Below are 18550 nucleotides of genomic sequence, written 5' to 3'. Positions count from 1 at the left end.
GCAGAGGCCAGAGAGCCTCGAGGTGCCTCAGACAGTGCTGGGTCTCAGGCAAAGGTGCTCCTCTGCGCCCAGCTAGCTCAGCTTGTTGCTGCCATCCAGATGGAAGAGATGTAGGGATAGAGGGTAGACAAGGGCACTCTCTTTCTGCCTACCTTCCTCCCTGCCTGGCATAGAGGTTGCTGCCAGGCTAGCCAGACTGATCATCATTTAAGCAGCCCCAATTAGCCCAGAGGGCCTCTTGCCAGCTTTGTGAGGTGGATTTTGGCAGGTGGGGAAACTGAGGCACAGAGTAGGCTTGTGAGCTGGTGGGGTGGCTTCCCTGTGGACCTGGCTTCTTGTCCTTCCTAGCAGTGCAGTGAAGCCACAGCTGAACCTGCTGAAGGGCTGCACTGCCCGCACAACCCTCTGCAGGGTTTGGCGCATCCTCCCTGACCGAGGCAACAGCGTCAGCAGACACTCGCCAGGTGAAACGGGCCAGGGAGCAGCTGGGGGCCTTGGCTGGCTGGGTCTCCTCCTTCCCCTCGCAGGGATCACCTCCAAGCACAGCCCGGGTGGATGGAAAATGTGTCCGGTCTCGGAGCCTGGGGCTGTCTTGGAGCTGTTCCTGGGGGACTTTGCCCCAGCCACGCGCTGCCCGTGTGATGGGAAGAGTGCCAATGCTGAGAACGCTTTCTTCCCCTTTCCTTGAGCAGCGCTGCACCTTTCGGAGGCAGGGCTGCTGAGCCAGGGCGACGGCGGCTGGTTGCCTGCCCTGCGCCAGCTCCCCAGGAGCGACTGCGGGGCTTTGGTGACCTTCGGAGCCCCGCGCTAACAGCATACCCGGGGCCACATCAGCGGCACCGAGATGGGGCTGGCGTCCACCCTGCCAGGCAGAGCGGGAGCTTCCCGGAGCAGCTGCTGCTCCCTCCTGGGGGTGACAGCCTTTTCCATCAGCAGCCACGGCACCTTGTCACGGGCTAACACAGGACTGCGGGACGGGCCGGAGGAGGTGGAAAAAACTTCTGGGAGGCTTCGTGTTGCTAGAAGCCATATTCCAGGTTCCCCCTGCCTCCCCTTTGTGCAGCTCCTTAGTTGTCGAGAGGAAGCCACTGGATTTGCAGTCTGGCAGAACTTCAGGACCTCCGTAATTAATAACATCTGCATTTTGCTTCCTGGTGGGTCTGTATTTAAGAAAGCAGAAAAATCAAATTTGCACATGACACCAAGCTAGAACAGAGCTGCTAGTGCTTGTGCAGGAACGATCAGAATTTAAAATTATTTTGATGAAGTAGAAAATGATCTAAAGTAACTTGAAGGCAATTCAGGAAGGGGAAGGATGAAGTAATATGCTTAGAAAAGAAAAATTAACAAACCCAAAATGGGAAGTGACTGTCAAAAAAAAGTCAAGGTATTTATAAATGAATGCAAAAATCACTCACCTACATTATGGTATAAATTTCTTTTATGGATTCCAAAATATCCAAATAACTGCATATTTTATTGAGAGACAACAAATAAGTCTTAATTCCAAGTTTTGATAATACATTACACATTTTCTTGAGTTTTAGTATAGTTGCTTTTTAAATAAAACAATCCAGACTTCTTCAACTTAATTGCTTCGAAGCAATTTCATTAATTCTAGCTGAATGTTAATTGCTTCACTTAAAAAAACAAAACAAGAAAAACCAAAACATCCCTCGGCAAATGAGTCTCAATTAGCTGTCAATGTATTTTGCCAAATTGCCAGCAGAGGGCAGGAAACGCTCAGTTTATCTTGAAGGAAGTTACCCTAGGGCCGATCATCAGTGCAGACTTCTCATCCAGTTCACAAATGACCTGTTCCACCAGAATAACGACATAAATTAGTAGCTATTTTGTTTTTCAGCATGTGTATTGTGCAACACTAGAGCCACCGTAACAGCATCTAGACCACTCAACCACCGTATGCAGACCTTCCGGTGACAAAGAAGCTCCTGGAAACCTTCCCCACTACAACCAGCTCCCAAACCGGACAGGAAAATCAGTCGAAACAGGTCAGTCTCTGACACTGCGGGCAGCACAGCCTACCAGTGTCCCCACTCTGGCCTGCACACGTGAGTTTTGTTTGGTATAAGACAAAGAAGGAAAAAGCTGGACAATGCCTGCTTGTCTTTGCAGATAAATAGCATAAACATTAGAGAAAGCAAAACTCCAGCGTTAGCAGCCTTAGAGTCTGTCGGCCTTGACAGCATAGACTGATTCTCACTGGGTGAAATTTATCATTCGATTAAAGAAACACCCTTGCTTGCACTGAAGAAGTGTTACTTTAGCGCAGAATTTAGACACATCCACATCCCTTATAGTACCATGATTTGGATTTGTGTATCTTAAATGTTCAAATCTAGAAGCCTAGTAGGACTGATCGGTAACAAAAATATAATAAAATCTACAGTTGCCAGGAAGGGTGAAGAAAGTCTATGTGATTTTTTTTATACGTATTCTCTTTCCTAAGGAGAAAACAAGCACTGATTCTTTTCTGGTCAACACCAGAAACCACCTGAGTTCATGCCTCACCCAGCCTCCCACCAGCGCCTTTTCAGCTCTGAGATGCCGTGCTATTTGCATACACAAGGAAGGAAATGTTTCATGGTTCATTAGCGGAGAGAAGTTCTTTGAACTACCAGGAAGAAAAAGAGGGAGAGCAGAGTCCTGCAAAGAGATGCACTGTTTTGAAAAACTACTTAGACAACACAGACTTCAGATTTCAAATACATTCTTGAACTTTTATTTCTCCCAAAAGGTAAGCAGTTAATTAAAAACTCTAGTAACAAAACCAAACCAAAAATATTACTTTCAGAAACAAACATGTACACTTGCATGCTTGATTTACACCCAAAACTGCAATTTCAAATTCCAATAATGAATATGCTAATGAGACAATTAGGATTGGCAGTGTGAGAAAACACCTGCACATGTAACCATGGCAAATGTGTAACAAGTAAATGTGTCTGTTCAGGTGTAAGCAGTTTTGAGCAAATTGACCATGCCACATAGAAAAAGTGAAATGTTGCTGCTGATTTTGAAACAGCAGGAGAGAAAAATCAAACTAGCAGGACAACTTAATGAAAATTCTTTGGCACTTCCCAACCGAGAATGCTTCAGCAATGTGCAGTGTTAAACTGCTCCATACCTAGATTGTATTTTGTAGACTCCCCTTCTGCACGCACACATGTTGTTCCTCAAAACAGTGATGTGGAAAAACATTGCTTTTGCTTCCACTAGAATGCCAAAATTCTGCTCATGATTTCTTGAGAGAGTTAGGGACACTTTGTGAATTTATCCATATCAAAAGTAGCTGCTTCCTAAGACTTGAAGCCAAAGTGCTAACAGGGAGCAACCACCAATTATAGAAACCTAAATGCAACTGTTTTAAACAAAGAAAAAATCGTGTTTAAAAAAAAAATATTTCAAAAGCAGTTCTGTACTTTGTCATATAATACCCTCCGCCCAAATCATGCCACAGTCAGTACTGTGGATTACACTACTTCAGTATAAAACACCAAAACCACAGAACAGAAATCCAGAAGTTTTTAAAATCCAAAACCACTAGTTTTAAGAGGTGCTTACTTATATGTGCAGCATCTGTTTTTTGTCAAGGTACTTATTATCTATTCTGGATTCAAAATGTGCAAAACCCATAAATTACAGATTTATTCCTGACAGACTCTCTTACTAGTGCTGAAACAAATTCACAGTATAAACCATCAAGACTCTCTATGCTGTGAATGAGTATTAAAAAAAAAAAAAGGTAAAGTGCAATTCATCCTGTTTTGCAGAGCAATACAATGGACTCTGTACTTCAGCATACATTTACAGCATATTTCATAATAGGAAGACCCCCACATTAAACAGTGTCTTTAGTTCAAGGTGGTTGTTTCTGCTTTTTAATAGGCTGCAAGAAATTTACTATGCTGTAAAATCTGAAAATGTCTGGCTTCACTCCAGCTTCTGACAGTGTTAAGAGGTTCTCAGTCACTCACTAGTAATATCAAGAACAGTAGATCTTTTCTGATATCTAAACACAGCACAAGTCTGAAATCAGAAGGTTCATTCTGAGTTCTCCAGCTTTTGTGCAGTCAAACTCTTGTTGTTACTTAAATCGTCGTCGATGCTCTAATGATAAACTCCTTGTATTCCTTCCCCAGTTTGCTATAGCAGCTCTTGCTCATCATCTTCAGATCCTGAGGGTCCTTGTCGTACCTCCTCATACCATTTGTTTGTGAGGGTTTTCATCTGTATGCGCCCGTGATGCAAGTCCTAAGGCAAAATAAAACCAGAACACTTGTTATTTAGCTATTTGTGCGTCAGAGAGGCCAAGAGAGAGAGACTAGTTTAGCATGTATCTCACGAAATAATCTGGTTCTGGTCCTGAGCGTGCAAAGCATTCTGGTTCTTACCAGGAAGCATCAAATGCTCAATCCATTAGTACTTATTTCCTGAGGTGATATTTTTGATGACAGATTTTCACTTGTGTTTTTCTCAACAGCCATGCTCTGTGAGTTTCAACAATCACAATATTGTCTGAACGGCCTATCTTTGAATCTTACTCCCTCTACGTGTCCCTGGAGACAGTGGGAAGCCTGTGGCCTGCTCTGGTGAGTCACATACTTATTTTTTTAGCCTTTGGCTGCAATCTATATGGCAGCTTGTGTTATGACTACCAAGTATGAATCCGATGCTTGCTCTGGTTTCTTGGTTCTTTTTGGTTTTGCAAAAAATCCTTTTGGCTTTTGTGTGAAAGTGCTGAAAGCATGTCCTGTAATTATTTTGGAAAGAAGTATGTCTGAGCAGGCTAGGAAGATGGAATGAGCACACTTTACACAAAATGATCAATTCTACAGCAGAAATGCTGAATTTTTGCTGAATTGGGAAAACATTGAATTCTGCAGCCAAGGAATCTCAGATTTCTAAAGGCTTGGATTGAGAACGGAACAGCATTTACACCTCTCAGAATCCCTCAGCGTTAAATTATCTCCATATTCAGCCAGGTGTCACTTTGTATTCACAGTTTTGAAGTCTCTCTCCCAGTGAGGAAGTCTAGAAAGTGAAGGTTGCAATCCTAGTACAAAATTCCAAGATAAAAGGTGCACGCTGCAGGAAAAATCACAGCTCAAGAATTCACAGGATCTTGTACAGCAAAAGGCAGCAACAGTTTGTATGGCAGCACTTTAAGAACTGCATGGCAGCAGCTTTTTCTAGTAAGATTAGCTTTGGAAGCTCTATTAGGCACAATTTTAGATTTAGTTGCCAAACTCTCGATGTGGTCACAGTAGCCTGTAAGATTAAAGCTGAGTTCAGTAAACCCATACACACTTTAAAGTTCAGTTGTGGTAGCCCTGAAAGGTGCTCAATTAGTTCAATCTGCAATTCTACAGTGCAGCTTTTCATTACAGAAGCTCTATGTATGCACAAGTAATACCTTAGATGTCTCACTGTTCCTAATGTAGAAGTTGCATGGGTGCATTACAAACCTTGAATGGTACGGAGTGAAATGATAACCAACTCTACTATACCATTTCTTCTCTTCAAGAAAAGCCGCAATACTTACTTCTTGTGTGAGTCGTCTGGTGAAGAAAGGATTCAAATACTTGGCATCAAACCACATAAACCCTTTGAGGTCCTGGCGTTTTATGTACTGGGCTTCATACTCCTCCTCTGTGAGTTCTGATAAATGTTCAGATTCTATGGTATTCCCCTAGAAAACACACAAAAATACTGGAATAACCATTAGAAATACAGCAACTGTTCCCTTCAGTTTGCTTCAGCCCACTCTGCTCTCTCCCTTCTCACAAACAATTCCCATGCTGCAACTAAATGGAAATTATCACCTCAGCCAACCAAGGCTTATGGCTGTATGAATCTTTCCAGTTGTTGATTCCCAGAGCCACTTCCCTTTTCACTCTGAAAGGTAAAAAGGCTTCAAAAATGTTCCTTATTTTGTATTGTTACCATCGCAGAGAGCAGAAATTTCTAGTGCGTAGGTTTTCTCTTGTGAGCTGAACAATGAGTTTACGCAGCAAGCAACAACACTTCAGTGCCATTGTCCAGGTGACTGCTGACTCTCACACTGAAAACAAGCCCTGTATCAGAACATGCCATATCACTGTGTCCTTCCTATGCACGCTTCCCTACATGGACAGCAGGCATAAATTAATTCCAAAGAGCGCAAAGTTCCTCAAACTTCATGCCAAAAGGAGCTGTTCTTCACACCCTGTAGAACAATACCCTGCATGTGTTGTTTGATGGTTTGGAGAAAAAGAGACAAAGGCTCTAGGATTCTTTATATACTCCTGCCTTTAGCACATGAGGTTTCAGACTGGCTGTTAGTTTTCTGCAGTACTTCTGCTTAGCCAGGAACTGCTTAAAAATAAATCCCAGTCAGAGGGATGCTGTTACAACCTTGTCATGGCTTTTGCTGTGACTTTTTCAAAATAATTCCTCTCTGCCTTTTACGATTAATGCATGACTCACAATGTACTAGCTACTTTCCTTCTATATATGACTCAACCTATCCTGTATCATCTGCTCCATGCTTTTGCAGGAGTTGCTTTAATTTCTGCTGATCAATTTATAAATAAATTGATGTAGCGTCATTCTCTTTGTCCCAGAGTTACTTGTATAAATACTAACTGAGCTCTGTCTTCACAGTTTTTTAAAATGACATCACTTGGTCTTCTCCTACTTTCTCTTTACTTTTTAGTAGAAAACAACCCTAAGTTTTTACTATGTACTGGTCTTTTCTTTGAAAAGGTAAAGAAGTAACATCAATAATCCACTGAATAAAAGAGAAACAAACCATCTTCTCTGTCTTGCTAAGATTAATGTCCTTCTTGTTCCTCTTGCGTGCTTTGGAGTCCTCAATGTCAATCAGTCTGATGAGGGGCATGGTTCCTCCTCCCAGCAGCAAAATTGTGAACAACACAATGATGATTGTTGTAGTCCCAATGAGCTGCCTCTTCTCTATTGGTTCCAAGCCCAAATGGAGGCTGAGGGCATAGGGAATTGCGCCACGTAAACCTTATCAGAGAGAATAATAAATCAATGAAGAGCCAATCAACGCCAACATTGGTCCTCAGCACCCTGTTAACTCACCAGGAGTCCTCTAACTTTACAGATATTTACGGTCCTACACCACACCCATTTCTCTATCGTTTGGTCACCACCCTAAAATGAACCAGAGCTCTTTGGATATTATGCTTTTCAAATTGTAATGTTGTTACATCTACAAAGAAATTAGCTTCTTTGCAGAAAAGCTGTAGTTAGATGCTCCTTCCTCCGTGTGCCAGAGGACCATGTCACATAGATTCCATCTATTGTATTTGGGTTTGAGAATGGTGCAAATGTTCAGCTGAGTTTTGCTCCACAGATGGAAAACGATTTCTTCTCAGCATAGCTCTCTCAATGAAAAAGATGAAACATTTTAACAAGCCCTCTATACTTTGACCTTTAACTTACCACTAAACCACATAATAAACATCATCTTGGGGGTGATTTTATGATCACGGAAGAAGTTGAGTAGGTAGGAAAGTGGGAAAATATTCACTGCTCTACCAAATAGAACAAGTACCTGAAAAACAAAAATCAAAGAAAAAGGCTATTTGATGCATTACATTCATGCAGGCCCCAGTTGCATCTGGCTTGTGCAGGCTAAGGTGAACACACCCTTATCACACACAAGCCTCATACACAGGCATGCTGCTAAATCAACAGAAATATATCTCTGAGCATAGGTCAATGTAGAATTTAATGTTTTAAACGTTTAATCTGCTTAACTGAAATTAAACCAGACTTGTCACTGACAAAGACCAGACACTGTTTTACTTATAACCAGTAAAAAACACCCAAGAGGCATTCTAGGGAGACAAAGAATTACTTTGGGTACAAGATTTACACAGTTCAGTCAGTTCAGCTCCTTTAGTCATTCCCTCGACACAACAGCCAGAAGGCAAGAAGGTATCTGTACTGTCTCCCTATGGACCACTCCCTCAGAGAAGGCAAGAAGCCAAACAAAGAACATGTAATTCAGTCCCTCAGATGTCCCTGGGTATGGTTATAAAACATACCAAAACATCCAAGTAGCACTGGCTGTGGGGGGAGTGTTATTGATTTCAAGCCAGTTAACAAGCACAGTGAAAACTCAGGAAGGCAAAATTCTTCACAACGACATTGCTTTGTAAACTCCACCACAAACAGACCTTGAAAAGGTAAATACACTAGAACTAGTCAGCAAGATCCTTGTAGGGCTGTGTCATTTTCCTTTATGAATCACCCCAAAATTATTCTATTTGCATTATGGCTATGAGAGCAATGCTACATAGGAGGAAGTGTCGCACCTTAGCTATATATTAGATAAGGAAGTTGGGTACATATGTGTAATGCAATGAGAGCAGTTCTCCATGTTGATACCACTAATCTGTGAATGGTAGAGAACAATTCTTCTCTTGAACCATGGACTACAATATGCTAAGTATATGTTCTTGTACATGACTGGAAGTGGATTCACATTTTACTCTTTTCGCTCTACAAAAAGGAACATACTTTTCTCTTTAAATTAATATAATTGCAATAGAAATAGATAACTCCCATGTGAAACAATGCAAAGTCATTACAAAAAGGTACATTGAAATATATGCCATACAGAACAAAAGAGGCAAGAGTGAGGCCTATCTCTGAAAAAGGTGAGCTGAAAGCAAAGAAATCATGTATGGACTAAATTTATTTATATTATTTATATGAACAAACTGCAAACATACATGAGAGAGAAAGACTCAAAGCTGTAGTGCTGGAAGTGAAGAAGTGAAGCAGAGTTTGACGTGAGTTTGCACTGTAGCTTCTACAAACCACCCATTTACGCAAATCCTTCATATGAAGCTAAAGATACATAAAAACTCAGAATTGTTTTCCAAGAAAATAACTTCTGGAATTAAGTGATATTTACAATAATCTTAACATCCTTTGAGATTTCTCATATTCTAATAGCTCTAATAAGGTCAAAATAAACAAGAGTCTTTTCCTCATTTTTAATAATCTTATACACACAGGCTTCAAAATAATAGCACACTGGAATTCCTTAAAGAATGCTGCTGTGTATGTACACCAAAGTGCTGAGAATAAGAAGAAAAGAAAAATTTCATGCTATTAGTGGGAATTAACTATGTGTAATATACAAAAAAGATTCAGTATTTTTCATAGCAATATAAAAGTATTTTCGTAAAACTCTACAAAACACAACAAATATTCTGAAATATTTTAAGTATGAGGATTTTTTACCCCATGAATACCAAAAAGGTATCTAAACAAGTTTGGAAGGAAGTAAATACTTACTATGCACCAGATGACAAATGACATTTCAAACTTGTGAGGAAAACTAAAAATTGACAGGCCAAGAAAAGCAAAAACACACGTTTCTGAAAAAGAGAAAACATTTTAAATAACCAATTCTACAAAACCATTTCTACTCCTATAATAAATTACGACCTATGCTACATAAAATACGTATTTCCTCATTTTGGGATGCACAAAATAAGCACAAGTGACATTTTGCAAAAGGCCAGATTCTCCCACTCTCACTGTCAGCGGACAGCACCTTAGTCTGTATGTAGGCTTTTTTTCAGTTTTAAATTACTAATGAGTATGAGCAAAGCCAGCAAAACCTTGTTCTAGAGACAGAGGAATTTTTTTGCTTGAAGAATATAGGACAAGCTGCAGAACACACTTGAGCTAAATGACTGACTACTAATCACTTCAGTAGTTTTGAATCAGATTCTATATAAAACTGAAATATCTGCAAATCTGTAATAGTGCCTCCAATGAGCAATTGCTCCAGTAATCCAAACATTTCATTTCCTAAGTACCAACCTATTACCATTAGAGAATCTCACAGTGATGATGTTTCCTAAGACCATTGCACTGGTAGCTGTCCTAGCAAGCTAGATTCCTTATTATAAAGACAGTTACAGACAGGAAGGTTTTGGATAGACAGTAGCAAATAACCGAGTAACTGAGTTACCCCAGTTTAACACTTTGTTGCTCATGCTTTGGGTCCTGGTTACTTATATTTGCAGGCTCAAAGCCTGCTGCAAATATATAAAAAATTGCACAATAACTCCTTTACAGTGACTTGAATGAACATGTCTTTTTTAGCATTTGTAACACATAAGAGTAAAAACCTGATGAGCTGCTGGTGCTCAGACGAGTGGTTAAATTTAGTTTGCAGCAGTGCCACTTCTTGTCCACACTCCAAATGCAAGCAACTTTTTGCAAAAAGTATAGAACACTTCTATGCCACCCCCTAAAAAAATGAGGATAATTTCGTAGTACAGACTCAAGGCCATTTCTTTAACAGTTTGGCTCATAAAAGGAAATGGAAAAGCTATGTGGCTCTGGGCTGTTTGTATCACTACTTCCAAAAATTTCTTCTCAACTTGTGAAGCTATTGTTTCTGCAAGTAGCTTTTTAATATCCAAAATCAGTTTAAAATATGGCTATATTCCATCTCCTACAACTAAAAATAGGCCAGAGGGAGAACGGAGTCAGAAAGATCTATTTGGTTATCAATCTTGTGGCAAATCTTAGCAGGAGCCTACAGGATGGGAGAGGGAGAAGATTTACTGTATGTTTTATCCAGTATGGCAGGAAAGGTGACCTTTGACTGCCTTCCAGCCTCCATGATTAGGTAGTCTTCTGGTAAGGACATGTACCACTGATAAACAAATTGCTAGAGGAAAATTCACCTTTCCTGCTCCCACCAGAATCACCATTTCATGCAAACTGATTTTTAAACTATGAATATTAGACATATACTAAACGTAGCACTTACCACACATAAAAGCAACAGTTCTCAGTGTCTGCTGCATCAAAATCTGTGTAACTGGGGACAGGTTATGATGTGTATAGTGAGACATCACGATGCCAGAGAAGAGGATTGCCATGATACCTGTAGATACAACGTGGCAATCAACAGAAGAAGAATACCTTGTACTCTGCTAACATTATTTGTTTTTATAATCCCTGCCAACACAAAAGTTTATGAAGAGATGAGTGAGGTTTCTATTACCACTATTATTCATACTGGTCTCATTCCACTGGTCATGTAAATACTCTCAGATCCAATATGGATCACGTGCATGCTAGAATAAATCCCTGTTACCTCAGGTTTTCCCACAGAAGTGAGGGAAATAATCTGAAATCTTGAGAGTTTTTTTCTGCCTTTCATTCTCCTAACAGGATAGAGAGGTGAGATCAAAAGAGAAGTAAAACCAACCTGAGAATAATGGGGCTAGAAAACTATATCGTTTAGTTCTCCCAGTAAAGCGTCAGTGGGACCTGCTCATCAACCGGGCCCAATCACTCCACCAGCAGTGGAATGAAACCAGCAGCGCATCGGTGGAAATCCACTCAAGTATGGTGCACCAGCTCTAACATTGTAAAAAATAAAGAAAGAATAGCATATGCAGGTGTACCCCAATTTGCTATCAATCAGAGAATCCAAAAAGCTACCAAGACTTGAGATTTCAAGGTAAAAATTACCTCGGTAGGGAGGGACAGCCCAATACGTAGGGCTTGTAAGCAAAGCTGCTGTGCAGGATGTGCCCCTTACATCCAGCAGAAGGGGGTCAGTAAACCGGCTAGGATAGGTTATTACAGAGATTAGTCTCAGCTGTCAACCATGGAAAAAACCACCAAATTTACTATTATAGAGTTTGGTGCCCTAATGACATGCTCAGCCTGGAGAGAGGTACAGCAGAACAGCTGTCTCACATTTCACTATACTCTTGCCTCTTTGATTTGAGTTAGGAATTTTTCCAACTACCTTGCTTCTCACTTCTTGTATATTTATGGGACAAATCTGAATTTTAACCTCTTTCTCTAACCCTTCAAGACATATCACAGCAGCTCACTGTCAGTTGTTCAGTGTTCAAAAGGATCTAGATATCTTAACGGAAATTTCAAACATTTCCAGGGCTGCTGCATAGACATACAGCTGAGAAGGCTGACAAGTGAGACGATGGTTAGGATTGCGGAAGACTTCAACAGTTCACTTGGAGAAACACTACACTACTCCTTGTGAGGCATTTAGGAAATAACCGAACAAAAGCAACAATATAACCCAGAAGAAATCAATTGCAATGCAGATCATGGAGAGGACAAGAGGACATTTGGGAGTATGCCTGCTTAGCCCAAAACAAAGGAAGTTTGAAAGACTAAAAGTGTTTGGCTAGAACTACATGCCCAGGAGTGGCCCAGATGAACTCGCCTGGAAGGATTAGAATAAATAAGGCGAACTCGCCTGGAAGGATTAGAATAAATAACTGAGGTACAGCCAAAAGAATCCTTTGCCTGAAACAGAGAGGTGATTTGACTAAGGTCATTTAAAGTTTAGTTTTCTTGAGAGCTCATTCTTGAAGGCATTTGAGCAAATTAGAGAGTTTGTCTTTACAAATAAAAAGACAAAGGACCCCTAACATCCTAAGAGTAACTAATTAGGAATCTTACCATAAATTCTTGTTGGTTATATATCAAAACACAAGCATGCTGGTTGTATAGTGTAATGACACTGTAATTCTGTAATATTTTATTATAATTTTTAGATTCATAAGCAATATAAACTAGAAATGAAAAAGGCCATGTTCTGAGGCATTCATGTAATATGCTGACAATTCTAGTATATTCTCCTTAAAGGCAAAACTCATTTTTATAACACAAATATTAAAACATCAAGCTGCTTGCTCAGATTTCAGGTAACTTCCATTATCCTATATATGTGTTGGCCTATACACACAAATAGAATAGTTTTGGATGCAGGTGGGCAGAATGGAACGTTTCCATTCGCATTATACATCTTGCGTGTGTAACTACCATGACTACAGGCCACACTTTTATACATATAAAAAACCACAACTCTACTGACTTCATTGGAGGTATGCTGATATATACTACTACAGATTCCATTCCAAAATATCCATGTTAGTTGCACATGTACATTTTAGAAAGTCTGATTTCATACCTGCAGATCATTTACAAGAAATCTAGACCTGCTACTATTTCTCAGAAACCAGTAACATTCTTATTATACAAACTTGTAGAGCAAATATACCTTTTGATGCACTAACACCCCCCATCCAAACAGATGCCTGAGCTATACAAATTATGCTAATGGTTGCATCCTTTCCTATTTCCCTTTATGAACAACTGTGAAATGAGACAGGAAGCTGATTGTCTTCAAAAAACAATGAAATCAGTAGAGGTCAGAGATGAGCATCCAGCAGAACTGGATCCTGTCTTTGGACCTGATTCTACAAAATGAAAGAAAAAATTCACCTCTAAGCCTCTTCTTCTGGCCTTGCAGCAAACCTTCTACCTAGTATACAGAGATAATTACAAAACCTCATGGTGTCAGTGAAACTTGTCCAGTGGCACTGAAGGATGGCCAGAAAAATGGCTACTGTGGAGTAAACTGGATTTTATCTAAGCTAGCCAGCATGTAGCCAAGCCCTACAGTGTGCAACTGCAATTTTTCTTCTATGTGAGGCATAGGTAACTGGGGAGAATACTATTTACATTGGCTATCTAATGCTTATGAAAACTGCAATTAACTTTTGCATATTTTTATCTTCACAAACATTGAGTAGAGAATAACTGTTTCCCTAAAGTCAGGCAAAGTCAGAAGTAAAAGCACAAGTTAAATGAGAAAACATTTAAAAACCCAGGAGCCTTCTATTCATTTTGCTACTCACCTGACAGTGAGATACCTTCTGCAAGTCCATAAGGAAGGTAAGCAAAGATAATCATCATCCCAAACTCCAGGGAGGGTGTCTTCCTTAAATCAATGTGTTTTAGCACGTACATATGAAAACGTTATGGAAAGTTTAAGTGAAAAACATCCAAAGAAAAATTTAAATCTATACAATTCTATTACGAAACAGTCATTATGTTTAAGGTACTTATCTAGTGAGTAGTTGAAAAAGTCTACAAATTGACCCATGAATTAAGTATGGAAAGATTAATAAATTCTTGTGAGGAGTGTTTCTTTTTGTAAAAGCTACTGCTGGTAGAAGTCCACCAGAATGGACAGACCTAGACACAGAAGAGTTCTGCAGCCGACATACCTATACAACACTGATGACAGCCTGCCAGACTTTGTCTGCATGCAGAAGGGCCATTTCCCTACACTTTCAGTCTTTGAAATCTCTGCTCTGATGGCCAGATAAGGATTGTTGTCTGTACTGATTGCACCAAAACTACTTCAGAGAAACCACAGAGAGTCATTAAATAGTAAAGTATTTTTTAAAAATAGGAGAGAGCTATGAAACAGCAACTTAGAAGTGAAATAACTCTCACCTCCGTTTCAACAGAAGTAACTTCCTTTTGATAGTTACAATGAGCTGAGCTAAACTCACTGTGTTTATGTTTGTACTCACAGGTGGGGACACTTGACAATGTTTGCAAATTCTACTGCTTTGCATCTCATGCAGGGCACTGCAGCGCAGCTGCCAAATACGAGAAGACGATTTTGCCTCAGACATAAATATTCGCCACACTAAACATGCAAATATTCTCCTCTCTCCAGTCACTACACTTTTAGGTACTTTCAAATGGATAGGACGTATCTGCAGTAATATTAACAGTGAAGAAACACATTCATATATTCCTTGAATCACATCCTTGTCTCAACTCTTAAAACAGTCCACCTACCATCTCTGTTAGAATTCAGGGGATTAGATGCCAGTGGCACGAAAGTTCACATGCCTCCTGGGTCATGAACCAGCAAGCTTCAATCATATCTGTCTGCTGGCAACTAGTACAGATTTCCTTTGCTTCACTGAAATTTTGCATGCTTGTGGTAAATCTAACACTATGAGGCACAAATAACAATCACATATCAGGGCAAATAAACTGCTTTTCTGTTTGGCTTTATATCACTTAGATATCAGTGAAAGAATGCTGAAAAACTATCTCACTCTCTTGCTGAGATATATGGAACAATTTAAAAGTTCCAGGAATCATTCTGCATTTAACTGAATACCCTGTTGTTCTTATTTACAAACGAAGTGCTTAACAGTATGTTCCAGATCACTTGAATATCTGTTGCATAAGCCTAGCATAGAAAATTACCTGCAGCGAATTCTGTGTTAACATTAAAGCAAGCTTTCAAAAGTAACAAAGGTATCTGACTTAAACAAACATCCTTCCTTATCTCAGTAGAGAAGCTTTTGGGTTGTTTAGCAACCAATTCATGCAAGCAGAAAGGCAAAAAGACATAACTCACTGTAAATCCAAATCAGTGGTATCTGTATTTAGCTGGCCAAATACGATACATAGGAACAAATGAGTGGGCTTGACTCAAAAGACCATGGGAAAAACAGCTTTTGTGTGTGTGTGTGTGTGTGTGTGTGTGTGTGTGTGTGTGTTTTATATATGTGAAAGAAGAGCCATACACTTGGTACTAATGGATCAGTATTGACATGAAATTAACATATTGTGAATTTAGAAAACAATTGCCCTATTCTGTAACATGGAATATGAGCTACTGTACAGCATTTCAGACTTATAACTATGTTCATACACCCATGTGCACTAACATAAAAACAAAATGAGCATGAGAAAATGCCCAGCCAACAAAATCATCTCTGATAAGAAATAACTCCTAAGAAACATGGGAGAATGTGGGAACAAAAAATACTATTAGAACATTGGAGTTCACCAATTTATATGTTTATCACATTACCAAAATTAAAAAAGGATATTAATGCAGAAATAAGGCCAGTAAGTGTGCCAAGTGCTGCAGAGCCAAAGAACATCTTAAGAAAGTATCCCAGTGCCTGTAGAAAGGTTTGCCATCCACTTACATCTGACATATTTTCTCTTGTCAAACCTTCTGCTGTGCTGGAAATGATTAAAAAATAAATAAAAAGAAACAGTTATAAATTCTAAGTCTGGATACAAGCCAAATACTTTCTGAGAGAGAAAAAGAAGGACTTCTATTTCTTTGTTGCTGCCACTGCTAAAAGGCTTTTACTGTGATATGTATATAACAAGAGGAATGTCAGATGATGTTAATCAAGTGTTGATGTAATCCCCAAAGGGAAACCTAATTCTGCTCAAAATCTGGAAATCCAGCATTGCTCTTCTGAAGAAACCTCACAATGGTGAAAACAGGCTATGATAATGCCCAGTATTACAAAACAATTTTCAAACTTTCAAAAAGGAAAAGTAAGCACATTTTGCAGTGGTGAAAAGTCAGCCCAAGTAAAAGTAAAGACACAGGTCGTGTGATCTTTACAGAACAAACAGGAAGACCTCTCTTCAAATATTTAGGTGTGGACAAGAGAGAAGAAGGTCACTGGAGAAAACCAAAGATGATCTGAAGAGGAAAGGGGAAATTGTTCATGGTCTTCCACAAAAGGACCTACAATTGTAATACTTAAGAAACAAACAGTTCCTTGGAAAATGACTCTGTAACTTCACTATTTTCTTACTCAGTAGCTCTGCTCCTTGTAAACATTCATAGTGACATCTGTTGATTGCAGTAAGAACATTAAGATATGGCTGCATTTTTTCTGCTCTCTCAGCCCCAAAGAATTATCATGGGTAGAGGATGAGGATACTGGATGCTTTTCTTCCTTGTAGTAGCCTCAATATAAATATTAAACTAAGTTCCTGTTGCATAGATGTCAATGTATCCCCCAAAACTGAAGTGTGATTCTAGGTATAAAGCCAGTGATGCCGAAACAACACCTGCCACCTGCTTATTTGGCTAGGAAAATATTTTTGTGCAAGCTTGAAAGGACCATCTTGGTTTTCAGTTTTCAGGACACTCAGATGGAAAGAGAGCTGATAAACTTATGGACTTACAAAGCAACCAGTTCCAGTCTGGGGTCAGTAGGATGAGGCACTGAGAAAGTTGTAAAAAGACAGTTGTTTACTGTCTTCTGCCTGTGCAGTTTATGTTAGAAAAGAGTGGACTGCTTTTAACAAAGAAGGATCAGTACCAAAATCCAGCTTTAAGCCAGAAGCACATGATTTGTTGCAACTGGAGATGGAAGAAATATTGTATATTTGAATAACTGTAATTAACAAAAAAGAGTGTTGCTGCAATGCTTCATAAACACGTGTAGTTCAAATGCACTTACTTAGTCAAGACGATAGAAACTGCATCATTGAGAATGCTTTCTCCAAAAACCAACATGTTAAGTACTGGATCCACATTGAGGGCATTGAAAATGGCAATAGTAGCCACCGGGTCAACTGCAGATATTAAAGAGCCGAATGCAAAACTGGGAGAACACAAAACAAAACCGAAAACTAGAGGACAGAAAAATAGGCACCTAATAAATTCACAAATACTGTATACATTAACACATTAACAACTAGTAACACAGAGGTTATATGTTACAGAGTTCATACATATTAGTGGAAAGTTCTGTTCTCTTCCCACTCATAAGAACTTCAGGTGACAAATGGGTTTTTTTTTTAATTTACTGATATATCAAAGAGAAAAGTTGTTGTCCAAGTATGAAAGTAGTTTGAGAAATACTTATCTCCCAACTCTCAACAGTAGTACCAATGTCTTGCTACAACTAAATATGAAAAAACAAACAACTTCAGGGACACAGTCTAAACCATGTATCATACATGTATAGTGTCACCTGTTCAGGAGTACAAAAGTGTATCATCTAAATGAAACTGTTAAAATTTCATTACTCTGGAATCCAAAGATAGACAATACAGAAGCAATGGGACTTCTCTGCTGCATAAAGTCAAATGCTGGAACCAAGCAATGAAAACTTTTGTTGTTCATGCATGTTTTAATTATTATGTTTCTTGCTTGTCACCCAAATTATTTATGAATTTTAACAGAAAAACACTGTACTTGGCTATACAGTAAACAAACAAACAAAAATCCCAAATAAATTTTTATTGTAATCAGGAACAAATGTGTATTTCACTGTAGTTTGGTGTACTTCTAGAAAGCTGATTAGACACTTTGCAAAGTTCTTGAAAAATTTACACTATTGATACTGAAAAAATAATTCTGTCTTTTAAGAGAAGATCTGGATACACAAATCATCCCTTTATGATATATTTTAGTAATTCCAACTAATTAAAGTTAATATATTTTAACTTTAAGGCTAGTTAAAAAAATAAGCATGTTTACGTTCTGGAAAAATCATTTAGTACAGAATACTATTTAGTAGTAAGGCTGTCAAAATAGGGCTCAGAAGTGTCAGATCCATTTAATAGTTTCATATACTATATTGAATCTAAGTAATTCAAACAATAACCAGAACAGCTGGCCAACTACAGTGCATATCCCATCTACAGTGCTATCTTGATGAGTGCTTCATTTGATGAATACCGCACCGTTTCACCAAGAGCTTACCTGTCTGTCATGTTGAGTTTATATATTACATCGGCCTGAAAGAATAGGCAAAACAGAAATTACAATCAGCTATGTGTTTCTTCTATTTTTTAAAAATATTCACCAAATCTAAGTCCATTGTGATGAAAAAAATCATAACAACAGCTTTAG

The 18550-nt window shown here is 39.1% G+C and overlaps 1 protein-coding gene and 1 long non-coding RNA gene across 2 annotated transcripts in view; one reads left to right on the top strand and one right to left on the bottom strand.

Annotated features, from left to right (window-relative positions):
• The first annotated feature begins 2698 nt into the window (after positions 1-2698).
• On the top strand, positions 2699-5604 carry LOC135330110 (uncharacterized). The gene is made up of 3 exons (XR_010391892.1): positions 2699-2758; positions 4505-4613; positions 5549-5604. It is a non-coding gene; the product is annotated as an uncharacterized LOC135330110 (long non-coding RNA).
• The window catches only part of SLC9A8 (solute carrier family 9 member A8), a 34418-nt gene continuing 18582 nt past the window's right edge, over positions 2715-18550 (bottom strand). The window contains exons 7-16 of the mRNA XM_026113155.2: positions 18401-18435; positions 17151-17294; positions 15765-15903; positions 13755-13860; positions 10838-10954; positions 9343-9425; positions 7474-7585; positions 6815-7035; positions 5567-5713; positions 2715-4275 (exon numbers count right to left, since the gene is read on the bottom strand). Coding sequence (XP_025968940.2) covers positions 4168-4275; positions 5567-5713; positions 6815-7035; positions 7474-7585; positions 9343-9425; positions 10838-10954; positions 13755-13860; positions 15765-15903; positions 17151-17294; positions 18401-18435 — 1212 coding nt within the window. The 3' untranslated portion in view covers positions 2715-4167. The remainder of the gene's footprint in view (positions 4276-5566; positions 5714-6814; positions 7036-7473; positions 7586-9342; positions 9426-10837; positions 10955-13754; positions 13861-15764; positions 15904-17150; positions 17295-18400; positions 18436-18550) is intronic.

This window comes from Dromaius novaehollandiae, chromosome 16 (assembly GCF_036370855.1).
Source record: "Dromaius novaehollandiae isolate bDroNov1 chromosome 16, bDroNov1.hap1, whole genome shotgun sequence".
In the NCBI taxonomy this organism is placed as follows: Eukaryota; Metazoa; Chordata; class Aves; order Casuariiformes; family Dromaiidae; genus Dromaius; species Dromaius novaehollandiae.
This window is presented reverse-complemented; position numbering and strand designations above follow the sequence as displayed.